A 17233-nucleotide genomic window follows, 5' to 3' on the forward strand; every position below is an offset into this window, starting at 1 on the left:
ACCGCAGCATGCTGCGCTTTTTGCTCCGGCCAAAAATCCGGAACACTTGCCGCAAGGCCGGATCCGGAATTAATGCCCATTGGAAGGCATTGATCCGGATCCGGCCTTAAGCTAAACGTCGTTTCGGCGCATTGCCGGAGCCGACATTTAGCTTTTTCAGAGTGGTTACCATGGCTGCCGGGACGCTAAAGTCCTGACAGCCATGGTAAAGTGTAGTGGGGAGCGGGGGAGCAGTGTACTTACCGTCCGTGCGGCTCCCCGGGCGCTCCACAGTGACGTCAGGGCGCCCCAAGCGCATGGATCACGTGATCGCATGGATCACGTCATCCAAGCGCATGGGGCGCTCTGACGTCATTCTGGAGCGCCCGGGGAGCCGCACGGACTGCAAGTATACCGCTCCCCGCTCCCCACTACTACTATGGCAACCAGGACTTTAATAGCGTCCTGGGTGCCATAGTAACACTGAAAGCATTTGGAAGACGGTTCCGTCTTCAAATGCTTTCAGTACACTTGCGTTTTTCCGGATCCGGAGTGTAATTCCGGCAAGTGGAGTACACGCCGGATCCGGACAACGCAAGTGTGAAAGAGGCCTTAGGCTACTTTCACACTAGCGTTTTTCTTTTCCGGCATAGAGTTCCGTCACAGGGGCTCTATACCGGAAAAGAACTGATCAGGCATATCCCCATGCATTCTGAATGGAGAGTAATCCGTTCAGGATGCATCAGGATGTCTTCAGTTCAGTCATTTTGACTGATCAGGCAAAAGAGAAAACCGTAGCATGCTACGGTTTTATCTCCGGCGAAAAAAACTGAAGACTTGCCTGAATGCCAGATCCGGCATTTTTTTCCATAGGAATGTATTAGTGCCGGATCCGTCCTTTCGGTCTGCGCATGCGCAGACCTTTAAAAATGAGAACAAAATAAATACCTTATTTGTTTTGCCTGATGACACAGACTGATCAGGATCCTGATCAGTCTGGAAAATGCCTGATCAGTCAGAAAAAATGACATCAGTTTGCCTGATCAGGCAGGCAGTTCAGGCAATGGAACTGCCTCCTGGAATTAAACCGCAAGTGTGAAAGTACCCTAATAGCAGGACATTATATGGCACCAAACCGCTGAGGTCACTGATTGCAGGCAGCAGTCACGCACAGTATACAGGCATGGCACTGCTGCTGTCATGAAAACAGCCTGACGGGGAGGACAGAGCACTGCCACTGGAATGGAGGTGGTTCTGGTCAGTAAGTATAAGGTTTTATTATTCTAATACCTTCCCAGTCTTAAAAACAATATCCCGGACAACATCTTTCAGGCGAAAATTACTTTTTAACTTCTGTAATAGACCCAGAAATCATCATGACTGCAGTCAGTCATTTGCAGTATACATTTTTCACATATGTTTGCTGCATGTGTCAGGAAAGCTCCCGATGCGTTTGTCATATGAATTCTGTTTTTCCACCTCATCACCACGACGGCCACTAGGAGATTGACCCCTGACCTCTGTAGGGGCAGGAACCGAGAGAGGGTTTAAATCCCCCCCTCCCAGCACCAGTGTTTCCTGTCCCTACAGAGGACAGGGGCAGAGAGAGTCTCCCTGCCCAGGGAGATGAAGCTGATGCCGTTCCGTAACACCTTACCTGGTGTTCCCCTGCGGTCCTCGTACTAATGCTGGGCAGGGGTGATGGGAAGGCCTCGCTCCGTTACTATACGTGAGCCTGCTCCCTGGTCGCGATCTCCCGCAGGGCCTCCGGGGCTGTAGCTGGGTGCGCACCATAGCGCTTCAGGTAATGCGGCAGACGTCACTTCCGGTGGACGGAGGAAGTGACGTCTTTTAGGACGCGTCTCCTTTTAAAAATATCGGCACAGCACATGGAAGTGCCGAGCAACAAGCGTTGTATGTGCCGACATGTCGACCGAACCCCGCTCCCCAGGAGACCCTTCCGTGCCGCCTGCCGTAAGTTCCCCTGTGGGGAAAGCGCTTATCTTCCCTGTTACTGTTTTTGCACTGTACCAGGTTACCTGCCTTTTCCTCCTCCTCCACTACTCTGGCTTGGGGCTTACATGCTTCTATACCTTCGTGTATGTTCAGCTAGCTGACTGGGGCTATTTTCCCCCAGATCCCTAAGGAGGCTCAGAAGAAGGTCAGGAAGCCGGCTAAGTGCGTGTCCCGTCTTAAGCGACTTCCGGATGATTACCTCAAGAGATTATGCAAAGATTGTATCTCTAGCGTTTTACGTGAAGAACAGCCTTCTTTTATTGAGGAGTTAAAATCTATGATACACGAGGAAGTAAAATCCTCCTTATCCCAGCTCTCCTCCTTACCTAGGGACCTGCCTCCATCTAAAAGACAGAGGGGGCCGTCCTTTTCTCCCTCAGATTCAGAGGAGATAGCGGAAAACGCTTCATCCTCCAGACCCTGGGAGGACGAGGAAGCTTCCTCTGATATAGAAGTTTCTGAATCGGACAGAAGATTTTGTTTTTCCTCGGATGAAATGCCAGACCTACTAAGGGCACTCCGGGCCACTATGGGGGTAGAAGAAGCCCCAAGAGCTCATTCCGTGCAGGCCGAGATGTTCAGGAGACTCCGCGTTGAAAAAAACTGGGTCTTCCCGATCAACGAAAATATACGCGACATGGTGCTTGAGGAGTGGTCAAATCCAGAGAAACGCGTGGGAGTATCCAGGTCCTTCAAGAATAGTCTATTGTTCGATCCTAATGAATGCAAAATTTTCAATGAAACACCAAAAATTGACGTTCAAGTGGCAAAAGTCAATAAAAAGACTACCTTGCCCTTTGAGGACGCCTCCCAGTTACGCGACCCATGGATAGGAAGGCAGATAGTCTGTTAAAACAATCTTGGGAAGCCGCTATGTTTAACCTAAAAGCTAATATTGCTGCCACCTCGGTGGCAAGGTCCCATGGGGTTGTGGTTGAACGACTTGGAGTCTCACATTAGGGACAACACCCCTAGAGAAGAAATCTTAAGGTCTCTTCCCTTACTAAAGTCCGCCACGGCATTTATGGCAGATGCCTCGGCAGAATCTGTCATATTTGCTGCTAAAGACGCCGGCCGCTCTAACGTGGCCCGTCGGGCTCTGTGGATGAAATGCTGGTCGGCAGACAACACCTCAAAGATGAAATTATGCTCCATCCCGTTTTCAGGGGAGTATGTCTTTGGCCCTGTTTTGGACTGTATCTTAGAGAAAGCATTGGATAAGAAAAAGGGCTTTCCGGAGGAAAGACCCTATAAAAGAAAATATCCCTTTCGTGCCCCCACCAGCCAGAATAGGACCTATAGGGATAAAGGGAAGTCGGGACGTTGGAACTATCCGAAGGGTGGCAGGGGGAGAGGTACCCCTCCCTCCTCTCAAAACAAATCTTCAGACAAACAATGACGCCAAAGTCGGGGGGAGATTGAAGAATTTTCTGGCTCCTTGGGAGTCCATTACTCCAAACCCTTGGGTCCGGGACATCATAAAATTCGGATACCAGATCTAATTTTCTTCATCGCCCCCAGACCGCTTCATTGTTACCAACCCGAGTTCTTCAACCATACACAAGAAGATCCTGCAGGGAATTCAGAACCTTCTGGAAATGGATGTGATAATCCAGGTACCATCAACACAGCTAGGACAGGGGTTCTACTCGAATCTTCCTGGTAGAAAAGAAAGAAGGTTAATTTCGCACCATCATAAATTTAAAGGCACTGAACAGGTTGATATATCGGAAATTCAGGATGGAATCCCTAAAATCCTTGATACCCTTAATAGGGAGAGACGCTCTCATGTGTACAGTAGACCACGTCCCAATCCACCCAAATTCTCCGAAATTTTTAACATTCGCCATCCAAGATCACAAGGGAGTAACCCTTCACTTCCAGTTCACGGCCCTTCCCTTTGGGATATCATCTGCTCCCAGGGTCTTCACGAAGCTGGTGGTAGAAATGGTGGCCTTCCTGAGACGCAAGGGCCTGGTGATCGTACCATACCTGGACGACTTTCTCCTGATTGGAAATTCAGAGAACCAGCTCAAAGCAGACTTACTAACCTTCCTGTCTTTCATTCAGGATCTAGGGTGGTTGGTGAACCAGAAGAAATCAAATCTGCTACCTTCCCGCTCAATCCAGTTTCTAGGGGTCATCCAGGATTCCCGGGTTCAACATACTCTTCTCCCACCAGACAAGATCAGAAACCTTCAGTTGAAAATCAGACGGTTTCAGAACAGGAGGTCTTGTCCTATAAGGAAAGCCATGAGCCTTCTGGGTCTCCTCTCGTCCTGCATTCCTTCTGTCCCATGGAGTCAATCCCACTTCCGATCTCTCCAGTCGTGGATTCTCAATCTGGGACAGGCAGCAGACTTCTTTCAATCACAAGGTGCTGATCCCTCCAACAGTAAGTCTCCCTGGACTGGTGGAAGAGTGCAAACAACCTGTCCTTAGGAGTTCCTTGGGAGAAGACTCCTTACATACAAGTCCTTACAGACGCAAGCGAAAAAGGATGGGGAGCGAAAGTGGGAGATCATTACTTTCAGGGTTCCTGGCTGTCAACAACTCTCTCTCTCAATCCTCCAACTTCAGAGAGCTGAAAGCGGTTTGGAAAGCTCTGAAAGAAGCAGAGGACCTACTCGAGGGCCGGTATGTGAAGGTCCTTTCCGACAATACTACAACAGTAGCGTACCTCTCTCACCAAGGAGGGACGAGATCAGAAAAGCTGATGTTCGTGGCAGGGAAGATCTTCAATTGGGCGGAGTCCCACGTAAGATCCATCTCCGTGATTCACCTGAAGGGAACACTAAACGTGGAAGCAGATTACTTCAGCCGACAACTAATAGACCACACCGAATGGTCTCTAAACCTGGACGTGTTCCAGATACTAACAGACAGATGGGGCACCCCTCAAGTAGACCTGTTCGCCTCAAACAAGAACACAAAGGTACCAACATTCTGTTCCTTGAATTCACGAGACAATCCTTGGGCGCTGGACGCACTCACGATACCATAGGACTGGAACCTCTGTTATGCATTTCCACCCCTGCCTCTACTTCCCAGGATAATCCAGAAGCTCAATCAAGAAGATTCAACCCTAATAATAATAGCCCCTTATTGGCCGAAGAGGAGCTGGTTCCCTTCTCTAAAGAACCTATCAGTAGAGAACCCGTGGCCTCTCCCTTCCAGGAGGGACCTACTTCATCAAGGGCCAATCTTACACCCAAACCCGGGTTTCCTCAAATTATCAGCTTGGATCCTGAGGTCCAGATGTTGAAATCACAGGGTCTTTCTGATCGGGTAATATCTACCCTGAAAGCAAGTAGGAAGAAGATTACCTTCTCGATCTATCTGAATATTTGGAAGAGGTTTTGCTCCTGGATCGGTAACCCTGCCCTGAACTTAGAGCCGCCTAATTTTCAGAAAATCCTAGACTTCCTCCAGCAAGGTCGCGAGCTAGGTCTTAGACCCTCCACCTTAAAGGTACAAGTCTCAGCCCTAGCTTGTTTCTTCAATGAAGACCTAGCCAACCACCGCTGGATCAGAAGATTTATGAAAGCAGCCTCTCGGCTGCGTCCTTCTCTAAAATCACGGATCCCCAACTGGGACCTCAATACAGTGCTCACAGACCTGACACAAGCCCCTGTCAGATTGTTCCACTAAACATCTATCCCTAAAGACCGCTTTTCTTGTTGCCATCACGTCCGCAGGAAGGCTAGGCGAAATTCAAGCCATATCTATATACAAGAACCCTATCTCCGTATCACCGTTGATAGAATTATTTTGAGGCTAGATCCCGGGTTTCTTCCTAAAATGGTATCCGATTTCCAGCAAAACCAGGAGATAGTTTTGCCTTCCTTTTTGTTGTAATTCCTCTAACAGTAGAGAATCCAGTTTCCATTCACTAGATGTAAGACGCTCGGTTCTACGGTATCTTGAGGTTACAAAAGAATTCCGTAAAACCAATAATCTTTCTTATTCTCAGGTAAGAATAAGGGTCAAAAAGCCTCCAGGTCTTCTCTAGCACGATGGATTAGAGATTCTATTTCTCTGTTATGAAATCCAGGGCCTTCCTTGCCCCTCAAATCTAAGAGCCCACTCTACCCGAGCTATGTCCTCCTCCCAGGCCGAGCGGGGTGGAGCTTCTCTAGAAGACATCTGTAAAGCTGCCACATGGTCCAGCCTTCACACTTTTACGAAACATTATAGACTAGACTTATCTAGTAGTTCAGACTTGTCTTTTGGACGTAAAGTCCTTCAGGCGGTGGCCCTCCCCCCCCTAGTTTATAATTTTTTATATCTCCTAGTGGCCGTCGTGGTGATGAGGTGGAAAGCCGGAATTAGACTTACCGGTAATTCAGTTTCCACAAGATCACCACGACGGCACATACACTCACCTAAAGAATTATTAGGAACACCTGTTCTATTTCTCATTAATGCAATTATCTAGTCAACCAATCACATGGCAGTTGCTTCAATGCATTTAGGGGGGTGGTCCTGGTCAAGACAGTCTCCTAAACTCCAAACTGAATGTCAGAATGGGAAAGAAAGGTGATTTTAAGCAATTTTGAGCGTGGCATGGTTGTTGGTGCCAGACGGGCCGGTCTGAGTATTTCACAATCTGCTCAGTTACTGGGATTTTCACGCACAACCATTTGTAGGGTTTACAAAGAATGGTGTGAAAAGGGAAAAACATCCAGTATGCGGCAGTCCTGTGGGCAAAAATGCCTTCTGGATGCTAGAGGTTGACTGAAATAACAACTCGTTACAACCGAGGTATGCAGAAAAGCATTTGTGAAGCCACAACACGCACAACCTTGAGGCGAATGGGCTACAACAGCAGAAGACCCCACCGGGTACCACTCATCTCCACTACAAATAGGAAAAAGAGGCTACAATTGGCACGAGCTCACCAAAATTGGACTGTTTAAGACTGGAAAATGTTGCCTGGTCTGATGAGTCTCGATTTCTGTTGAGACATTCAAATGGTAGAGTCCGAATTTGGCGTAAACAGAATGAGAACATGCATCCATCCTCTGATGGCTACTTCCAGCAGGATAATGCACCATGTCACAAAGCTCGAATCATTTCAAATTGGTTTCTTGAACATGACAATGAGTTCACTGTACTAAAATGGCCCCCACAGTCACCAGATCTCAACCCAATAGAGCATCTTTGGGATGTGGTGGAACGGGAGCTTCGTGCCCTGGATGTGCATCCCTCAAATCTCCATCAACTGCAAGATGCTATCCTATCAATATGGGCCAACATTTCTAAAGAATGCTATCAGCACCTTGTTGAATCAATGCCACGTAGAATTAAGGCAGTTCTGAAGGCAAAAGTGGGTCCAACACCGTATTAGTATGGTGTTCCTAATAATTCTTTAGGTGAGTGTATATTCCCTACCCTTAATTTCGTCCTTAGTTGGGAGGTTATGATGTAATATCCTCTTGACTTATCGATTTTATTTTTTTCTTTGCTCACCACCTTTTTTCTGTCTCTGTAATTTTGGACACACTGGTGGTGGGAGGGGGGGATTTAAACCCTCTCTCTGTTCCTGCCCCTACAGAGGTCAGGGGTCAATCTCCTAGTGGCCGTCGTGGTGATCTTGTGGAAACTGAATTACCGGTAAGTCTAATTCCGGCTTTTACAATGGAAGCCATGGCATCTGGTGGAGGTAAATGTCAGCGATCCTGCCTGTGTATACATCCAACTGACACTGCAAAATACATTTTGAAACTCCCCTGATGGGCACAACCTATTCAGTAATTCAGTTAGGGGCCTGAGAGGGAAAGGGGGCAGACCATCTATGAAGTCAGAAGCTGCTATGGAAAATCTGAGCAAGAGATAACTTTTTTGGGGGTGTGGATGAATTAGAAGTTGAAGGATTATGAAGTCATCTCCTGATATGTCTGTTTTACTTATGTTTCCCATAATATAACAATTCTGGTGAACCTTTGCTTATGACATAGCAATATGCCATCCCTTTGTTATTCCTCATTGGATAACTGTTACCTTTCCTATTGTCAATCAAGTGACACACTGCTTCCAGAGGTGTGACCCAACACAGAGTTGTAAGTAGATACTCAAGATCTGGGTAATGCAGATTCTTACTACAACAGACATGTTAGGAGAGCCAACTGATTTTATTTTATTACATTTTATTTATTACATTTTTAATAATTTGTCACTATGTAATTATATTAACATGCACCATATATTGTTGTCTTGTTCGTTCTTATGTGGACACTTGTGCAGTGATGGTTATGTAGGTCCAACCCGAAACAACGTTGACGGTGGCACATCAAGTAGCCATCAGACACCTATAGAGCAGTGTGATATGAAGGAGATAGAAGCACAGGTAGATCTGTCTCTAGACAAGCTTTCAACGCTTCCTGTGCTCCATGCGTCATTAAGTGTCGTCCTGCATGTTGCATACTAACATCGTCATGACATTGACTTTGTAAGATACCGTTTATGGCTTTGCAGATCAGGAATTAAGAAGAAGAATGTTTCTCCAGAACTCCTTGTTGCCGCTTTTTTTTTTTTTTTTCATATTTAACCCTTAACTACCAGTTTTGTATCTGCCCTAGCTATAACTCATGCATCCTGAAGGCCATCTTGCATCTCTGTCATTAACATTTTAACAATATAGGACTCGTTTATCCAAAGTGATGCCTCAGAATTGTGCCATAAAGTGCATTACAATAGTGGCATTCTTGAGACACTGTCAATAAATGTGCACCTAATGTCATTTTTTGCTGATAATTTTATGCTTTGAAATAACTTAGTTAAGTGCTGATTTAAAGGGGCTGTGTTAATATTTTTAAAAATTGTATTGCATCGATTTTAAATAAATTATCATCAGTTTGTTTCGTACTTAACATCACAAACTAGCATTGTAAGTGTTATCTGTGTTAATGTAGAGGGAATCTGTCACCACATACCTGCAACTAAAACCATCTGCTTCTGCACGTCATCAGATTCTAATGCTCTTTGTCCCTTCTCGATGTTTCAAGAATTAGAATCTGATGACAAGCACATATTTACAGAGGCAGATGGTTTTAGTTACAACAGATTCCCTTTAAGGTACCGGTATTTCATTGCATGCTTTAAAGTTGCATTCTTTTATGTTTATTGCTTTAAATGTTTTACAGCAAATTTTCTTAACAAATTTTTTGGGTGTTTGTCTGTCCATCGTATGCACCTGCCTCTATCAGTCTTTTCTTCATGTTACCTTTATTCTTCCATTCCTTAGGGCTGGAAACTTGACCATTTGTTGAAGCATCTGATCTCAAGTTTCCCTAGTTATACATTAACATCATTTCACATTTCTAATGTGTTTGTCTCTCTTCTCTTTTAGGAAACGCGCTAATAATCTTCATTATGTCAGTTATGGCATTTGTGATGAATAATGGCTTCTAAGAATTTGGTATCTACACGTGTGGCTTAGCTTACAACTAGTCCTTCATGCTTGAAGAAAATGCTGCCATGGAGGCTCCTTCAGACTTTTTCAAATATGCCTTTTGAATTGACTAGTTTAACCCAACCTCCTTGCCTTAAATGCACATGAAAGTCTAATATCATTCTTCATTGTGATAGGAAAGCTAGATCAATGCCCATGGTTGCTTTTCCTGACTAAAGACTTGAGTTTTATGATTGCACACTTTGCACGTGGAAAGGGGGGAATATGAAGACTGTGAATCAACTTTTTGTTTCTATCACTTGGATCATCAGTGCAGGATATTGAAGATATAAAGATAAGATATTTTTTTATAGGAATTAAAAGTATTTTTTATTGTTTATTCTAAAGGGATTTTATACTTTAGTGTTTCCTAAATGGTCATTTCAACTAACTTTGCATGAATCGGTACAGGTAAATTTCACTTCCTGCCATAAACTGAGAACAGGAAGTGAAATGGATATTGAGTTTATTAGGTTTAAAGTAATTTTATCCCAGAAAGTTCCAACAAGATGCTATTTTTTTTAGTAGTGATGAGAGAATTGATTTGCCTGCGCTGCTCAAATAGGCTGATTTTTGAACCAATTCAATTTGTATGAATCGCTTCCACTAGTAGGTAGAATATATTGTGTTTCAATAAGAAAAAGTTCAAGGTCATAATTTGATTGCACTGTTCAGAAAACTTATCCTACAGGCCATGATTATCCATGTATCTCATCATCACGGGGTATTGGGATGAATTAGCAATATTTAATGCTTCACTTAAAGCAGCTCTGTCACATGGATCAACCCTATACAACCAGGTATATAGCCTGGAAGGGTTGCTGACACTGATTAAAACGATACATATCTTTAGGTAGTAGCGTTGTGGAGAAGTTTAAACTTTAATCAATATGCTAATGAGCTATTGGAGCACCAAGAGGCGGGCTTATGCGGTTTGAGCACTGCTCTAGCACTGTCACTGGTGCTCCATACAGCCGCCCCCTCCCTTTAGATTGACAGCCTGCGCACTAGCTCACTACAACGGCACGTAAGCACAACATCTTTGGCTTCATCGGCATGAAGCGAAGATGCATGTTCATGTCGCTGAACTCAGAAGTGGCGGCTCAATCGGCTTGAAGCCTAGACAGGCAGGGATCTGACCTCTGGTCTAGTGCTGTCAATCTAAAGGGAGGGGGGCATGATATGCCTGGTTGTATAGGGTTGATCTCAGTGACAGAGCCCCTTTTAAGAGTCTTTTTGTAGTAAAGATTAGGACCATCTAGTGATTTGATGTATAGAGCTGAGGACATGGGTTGCTAGATGGCCGCTAGCACATCCGCAATACCCAGTCCCCATAGCTTTGTGTGTTTTTATTGTGTAAAAAAAATGATTTGCTCCATATGCGCTCGCGAGATTACGGCGCTCTGGTTTTCTGACGTCGGGGAGCAAGGAGGAGATTCTGAGGATGCGGGGCGGTGCTGGGCTCCTTCACGCTGGACTCTTCTCACGTACAGGACTCATCTCAGGTTAATTTGCATATGGATCAATTTTTTTTTTTACACAATTAAGGCTACTTTCACACTAGCGTTCGGGGCTCCGCTTGTGAGTTCCGTTTGAAGGGTCTCACAAGCGGCCCCAAACGCATCCGTACTGCCCTAATGCATTCTGAGTGGATGCGGATCCGCTCAGAATGCATCAGTCTGGCAGCGTTCAGCCTCCGCTCCGCTCAGCAAACTGACACCTGAACGCTGCTTGCAGCGTTCGGGTGTCCGCCTGGCCGTGCGGAGGCAAGCGGATCCGTCCAGACTTACAATGTAAGTCAATGGGGACGGATCAGTTTGAAGTTGACACAGTATGGCTCAATTTTCAAACGGATCCGTCCCCCATTGACTTTCAATGTAAAGTCGGACCTACTTTCACACTTAGAATTTTTTTTAAACTATAATGCAGACGGATCCGTTCTGAACGGATCCAAACGTCTGCATTATAGGAGCGGGTCCGTCTGTGCAGACATCAGACGGACCTGCTCTGAACGGTAGTGTGAAAGTAGCCTAAAGCACACAGAGCTATGGGGACTGGGTATTGCGGATGTGCTAGCGGCCATCTAGCAACCCATGTCCTCAGCTCTATACATCAAATCCCGGTGACAGGTTCCCTTTAAATTCACATTTGTGTTTTTTTAAAGGTGTTTATATAGCTTTTTTTCCTTTAGGTTTTTCAGAGTTCAAAATCCTTTCTGTGGTAATGAAGGTTTCTTAGTTATTATAAGATCAATATTTAAGTGTACATAATGTTAATACCACATGTGAATACATATTTAATGTTTGGTATATGTATATTTGTTTGTGCTTGTATAATATATACATACATTTTACTAGACGAAGGGTGGACCTCTTCCTCACCTTCCAGCCTGTAGTTCTCCTGTTCTCCTATGCCTTCCGTTTAGGGCGTCTGTACATGTTTAAAAGCCTCATCAGGCTCCAATAAATCTATGTATCATAAAACAGTAAAAAGGAGAGAGGGAGATGAGGTGCAGCCATATCTCACCCTCTGTGTCTGTGTGCTGTGAGAGGGGCGCAGAAGGTTTGCCTCAACCTGTGTGAGATTCCATGCTAAACGATTGGAGCTGAGACATCACATTGATCAGTGCACACGGCATTTATCTCCATTTTCACACCAGAAACACTCCACCCACATAAACAGAAATCCTGTGTTCAGTGTATGTCCACGCGATGCATGCCGGGTTTGCAGGCGGTAGATCCCCAAACTTTTGCAGTAGCAGCAAAAACAATGATATATTAAGAAATCTCCACACGCTTTGAAAAATGAGCAGCATAAATTGACCTGCAGTGTGGATTTTAAACCCACAGTATGTCAATTTACACTGTGGATATCCACCGGGGTTTTAATCCTTTGCAAGAGAGTGAAATTTGCAGTGGAAAACCCGCCCTGTGTGTTAAAAGATGCAGCAAGAAGAAGGAAAAAGAGTGTTAAAACCCAGCAGACTCTCTAGCCAACTGGTTGCATAGACACTTAACTGTGGTTCACCTGATTAAAACGCTGTTTTCTTTTGTTGATCCAATGCTCTGTTACTGAGTTATACTTTTTCTTAACGTGCAAATTAGACCTTTGGTGCAACGAGGACATCACCTTTGCTCTTGATGCAGCCAAGCTCTATTCTTTTCTGTGGCCTGTCCCTTCTTGGCTGCATTGTCACTGCCTGGCCCTGAAGAGTAATGGTGATGCCTCCATTGCACCAAAGGCGTAATTTGCACTTTATGAAAAATGGTCATAACTCGGGAACTGAGTCTCAGATCAACAGAAAAACAGCATTTTAGGGCTCATTCAGACGGCCGTATGCTATCCGCAAAAATGCGGATCCGTTTTTCTGCAGATTAGCTGCTGACCCATTCACTTCTATGGGGCCCTTTTCTATTCCACGGTTCCGCAAAACAAATGAAACATGTCCTATACTTGTCTGTGAAAATCAGGACATGGCCCTATTGAAGTCTATGGGTCCTCAAGAATACTGAATGCTATCTGTTTTTTTGAGGATCCGCAAAAAAACGGATAGCATTCAGTATTTTTGCGGACAGCATACGGCCGTCTGAATGAGGCCTTAATCAGATGAACTAAAGCTATGTGTCTATGCAAACAGTTTGACAGGAAGGTTGCTGATGACAGATTTAATTTAAGCAGTGAATTTACTATTAAACATAGGTTTTACTATCTAGTCTTATGAGTGTAAATGCATTTACCATTATTAACCAAGATGTACATAATACAGGAAATATATCTGTTATAAATGTGTAAGTGAATGTAGACACTTTACATTTTGCACAGCTAAAGATAACTTTGATTCCCGTGCCAATGTAAATAAATTCTGTGTTTTTCTCTAATGCCTCCCTTTCTTCCAAGTAAATTTATATACACTGCTCAAAAAAATAAAGGGAACACTTAAACAACACAATGTAACTCCAAGTCAATCACACTTCTGTGAAATCAAACTGTCCACTTAGGAAGCAACACTGAGTGACAATCAATTTCACATGCTGTTGTGCAAATGGGATAGACAACAGGTGGAAATTATAGGCAATTAGCAAGACACCCCCAATAAAGGAGTGGTTCTGCAGGTGGTGAACACACACCACTTCTCAGTTCCCATGCTTCCTGGCTGATGTTTTGGTCACTTTTGAATGCTGGCGGTGCTTTCACTCTAGTGGTAGCATGAGACGGAGTCTACAACCCACACAAGTGGCTCAGGTAGTGCAGCTTATCCAGGATGGCACATCAATGCGAGCTGTGGCAAGAAGGTTTGCTGTGTCTGTCAGCGTAGTGTCCAGAGCATGGAGGCGCTACCAGGAGACAGGCCAGTACATCAGGAGACGTGGAGGAGGCCGTAGGAGGGCAACAACCCAGCAGCAGGACCGCTACCTCCGCCTTTGTGCAAGGAGGAACAGGAGGAGCACTGCCAGAGCCCTGCAAAATGACCTCCAGCAGGCCACAAATGTGCATGTGTCTGCTCAAACGGTCAGAAACAGACTCCATGAGGGTGATATAAGGGCACGACGTCCACAGGTGGGGGTTGTGCTTACAGCCCAACACCGTGCAGGACGTTTGGCATTTGCCTGAGAACACCAAGATTGGCAAATTCGCCACTGGCGCCCTGTGCTCTTCACAGATGAAAGCAGGTTCACACTGAGCACATGTGACAGATGTGACAGTCTTGAGACGCCGTGGAGAACGTTCTGCTGCCTGCAACATCCTCCAGCATGACCGGTTTGGCATTGGGTCAGTAATGGTGTGGGGTGGCATTTCTTTGGAGGGCCGCACAGCCCTCCATGTGCTCGCCAGAGGTAGCCTGACTGCCATTAGGTACCGAGATGAGATCCTCAGACCCCTTGTGAGACCATATGCTGATGCGGTTGGCCCTGGGTTCCTCGTAATGCAAGACAATGCTAGACCTCATGTGGCTGAAGTGTGTCAGCAGTTCCTGCAAGACGAAGGCATTGATGCTATGGACTGGCCCGCCCGTTCCCCAGACCTGAATCCAATTGAGCACATCTGGGACATCATGTCTCGCTCTATCCACCAACGTCACGTTGCACCACAGACTGTTCCAGGAGTTGGCAGATGCTTTAGTCCAGGTCTGGGAGGAGATCCCTCAGTAGACCGTCTGCCACCTCATCAGGATCATGCACAGGCGTTGTAGGGAGGTCATACAGGCACGTGGAGGCCACACACACTACTGAGCCTCATTTTGACTTGTTTTAAGGACATTACATCAAAGTTGGATCAGCCTGTAGTGTGTTTTTCCACTTTAATTTTGAGTGTGACTCTAAATCCAGACCTCCATGGGTTGAAAAATTTGATTTCCATTTTTTTATTTTTGTGTGATTTTGTTGTCAGTACATTCAACTATGTAAAGAACAAAGTATTTCAGAAGAATATTTAATTAACTCAGATCTAGGATGTGTTATTTTTGTGTTCCCTTTATTTTTTTGAGCAGTGTATGATAGGGCTACAATTTTACTAAAGTTAACTTAACATTTATTTATGGATTTGGCAATAAAAAATTTTTATCTGGCATGACTTGTGTGGTCAAAGTTTCTTTTTCTTATGAAATGGGCTACAAATGTATATGTTTTAAGTCATGCCCACCACAAAAAAAAAAAATTTATATTTGATTTCATCAGGGAGACTTTGCATGAAGTTTGTATGGTACTTGGGGTGCTGCCATACTAGGCCCCAAGGCGAGACGCAATGTCTCGTTTTGATACAAAAGAGAGAAACTTAAAAGGGTTTTCCAAGATTTTTATACTAATGACCTATCCTCTAGACTCAATCACCCACATTTTTTCTTTGTAGTATATATTGGAGGCGTGGCGCTCTCCATGCAGTCATGCACACCTGACCAGTCAATCTGTCCTGGAGGCTGGTTTTAAAGTCAGTATAAAACGGAGTCTGCTTATATAGAACCTACCAGTAGCCATTTGGCTCCAGGAGAAGTATATGGTGGGCTCAGCATGCATGTTGGTACTTGCATCCCTGTATCCGATGAAAGCTGTAACGGCACCGGACGGGGTTAAAAGCAGAGTGTGCTTGGCTTGCATGCTGACCTGCATTCCCTGGACTGTGTGGCTGTCATGGCCCATAAACAGGTAGGAACTAGTGTTAGGGACCACTCCATAGAGGCGACCTTGACGTGGTGAGTGGCTTATTACGCTTTGGCCAAAATGTACACCAATGCCTCATCCAGCATAGAGGCAGGGCAGAATGCTGGTTGCAGAGTGCTATCACATTTGTATTTTGCGTTTGTATATGTATTTCGCCATAGTGATGTGCACCTACATACAGGGTAGTGCTGACTCAATCACCCACATTTTTTCTTTGTAGTATCTGATCAGTGAAGGTCCAACACCCAGGACCCCTGCTGTTCACCTGTTTGAGAAGGCACTGCGCCACTGCCTTGCAGCTTACCAAGCACAGCTCCGTACATTGTATAGCGGCTGTGCTTGGTAGCACAGCTTTGCCTCTTTCACTTCTATGGGCCTGAGTTGATCCTAGGCCACGTGACCAATGAATGTGTCGTCACTGGCCTAAGAAAACCTGAGAGAAAGCCATGGCGCTCACTGGAGCATGCTTGTTTTAAACAACTAATCGGCGGGGGTCCCGAACCCCCACTGATTAGATGCTGATTACCTACTCAAAGGATAGGTCATCAGTATAAAAATCCCAGAAAACCCTTTTAACTTTTTTAATTTTTTTTTATTAAAAACATTTGGCCACTGCCTCTATAATATCCTAACCTATGAACCATGCAATCTCAGACTCCCTGATGAGCCAGTGTCTTATTACTGGCGAAGGAGGAGCAGGTTATGCTAATCTCACACTAGCGTTATAAAAACTCCGGCAGGCTGTTCTGACAGGGAGCAGCCTACTGGAGGTGTCTGAATCTGGCAGTGCCAGACGCTACCCGATACCCACCAGCCCCATTAACTATGATGAGAATCCGCAAAGATTCAGCCGCAACGGGGCAAACATGCTGAGAATTGGCCGGATGAAAACCGTAGCACGATGCCGATTATAGTTAATGGGGCCGAACATTGACGCTGTAGCTTCTGGCAATTCCGGAATGCAGAGAGATCCAGTAGGCTGTTCCGGCAGCCTTAGCGTGTCAGGTTTGAGTTAGGATAGGGATTAGGTACGAGTACCGGTTGGGATCATCCTTTTCAGGACGGTGCTTCTCTTATGTCGGCGATAGAGCATAGTATTTATCGCTTGGACATCCATGCAAAATAGACCACAGCAATACTCAGACCCGCCCATACCGGTTACCAGCTGCACCTATTTCAGACGCAGTTTGCTCTCCATGTGCCATCCGTATTCCATCAACACTGCTAGGCTGAAAAATTAATTTACAGATCATATGCTAGAAGTTAGGAAAACCACAGACCAAACACTGATGGCATCCGTGGTTTTCACAGACCCATAGGTTATAATGTGCATGAGGGATACCTAATCATAGGCCATGCTTCCGTAGTGTCACCGGTAACCCACGGTCCATGGAAAACCACTGATGTGTGAATAACCACCTTAAAATCAATGGATACATGTGCTGTCCATAGAGACCACGAATAGCACATGTCCATTAATCACTGGCATGTGAAAGAGGCCCTTTTCACACGGGTGAGAATTCCGTGTGGGTGCAATGCGTGAGGTGAACGTATTGCACCCGCACTGAATCCGGACCCATTAACTCCAATGGGGCTGTGCAGATGAGCGGTGATTTTCACGCATCACTTG

General features: G+C 45.2%; 1 protein-coding gene across 1 annotated transcript in view; it reads left to right on the forward strand.

Moving 5' to 3' along the window:
- The window catches only part of LOC120995070 (membrane cofactor protein-like), a 98223-nt gene extending 87510 nt beyond the window's left edge, over positions 1 to 10713 (forward strand). The window contains exons 13-14 of the mRNA XM_040424053.1: positions 8242 to 8344; positions 9347 to 10713. Coding sequence (XP_040279987.1) covers positions 8242 to 8344; positions 9347 to 9358 — 115 coding nt within the window. The 3' untranslated portion in view covers positions 9359 to 10713. The remainder of the gene's footprint in view (positions 1 to 8241; positions 8345 to 9346) is intronic.
- Positions 10714 to 17233: the final 6520 nt, after the last annotated feature.

Source organism: Bufo bufo, chromosome 3 (genome assembly GCF_905171765.1).
Source record: "Bufo bufo chromosome 3, aBufBuf1.1, whole genome shotgun sequence".
NCBI lineage: Eukaryota > Metazoa > Chordata > Amphibia > Anura > Bufonidae > Bufo > Bufo bufo.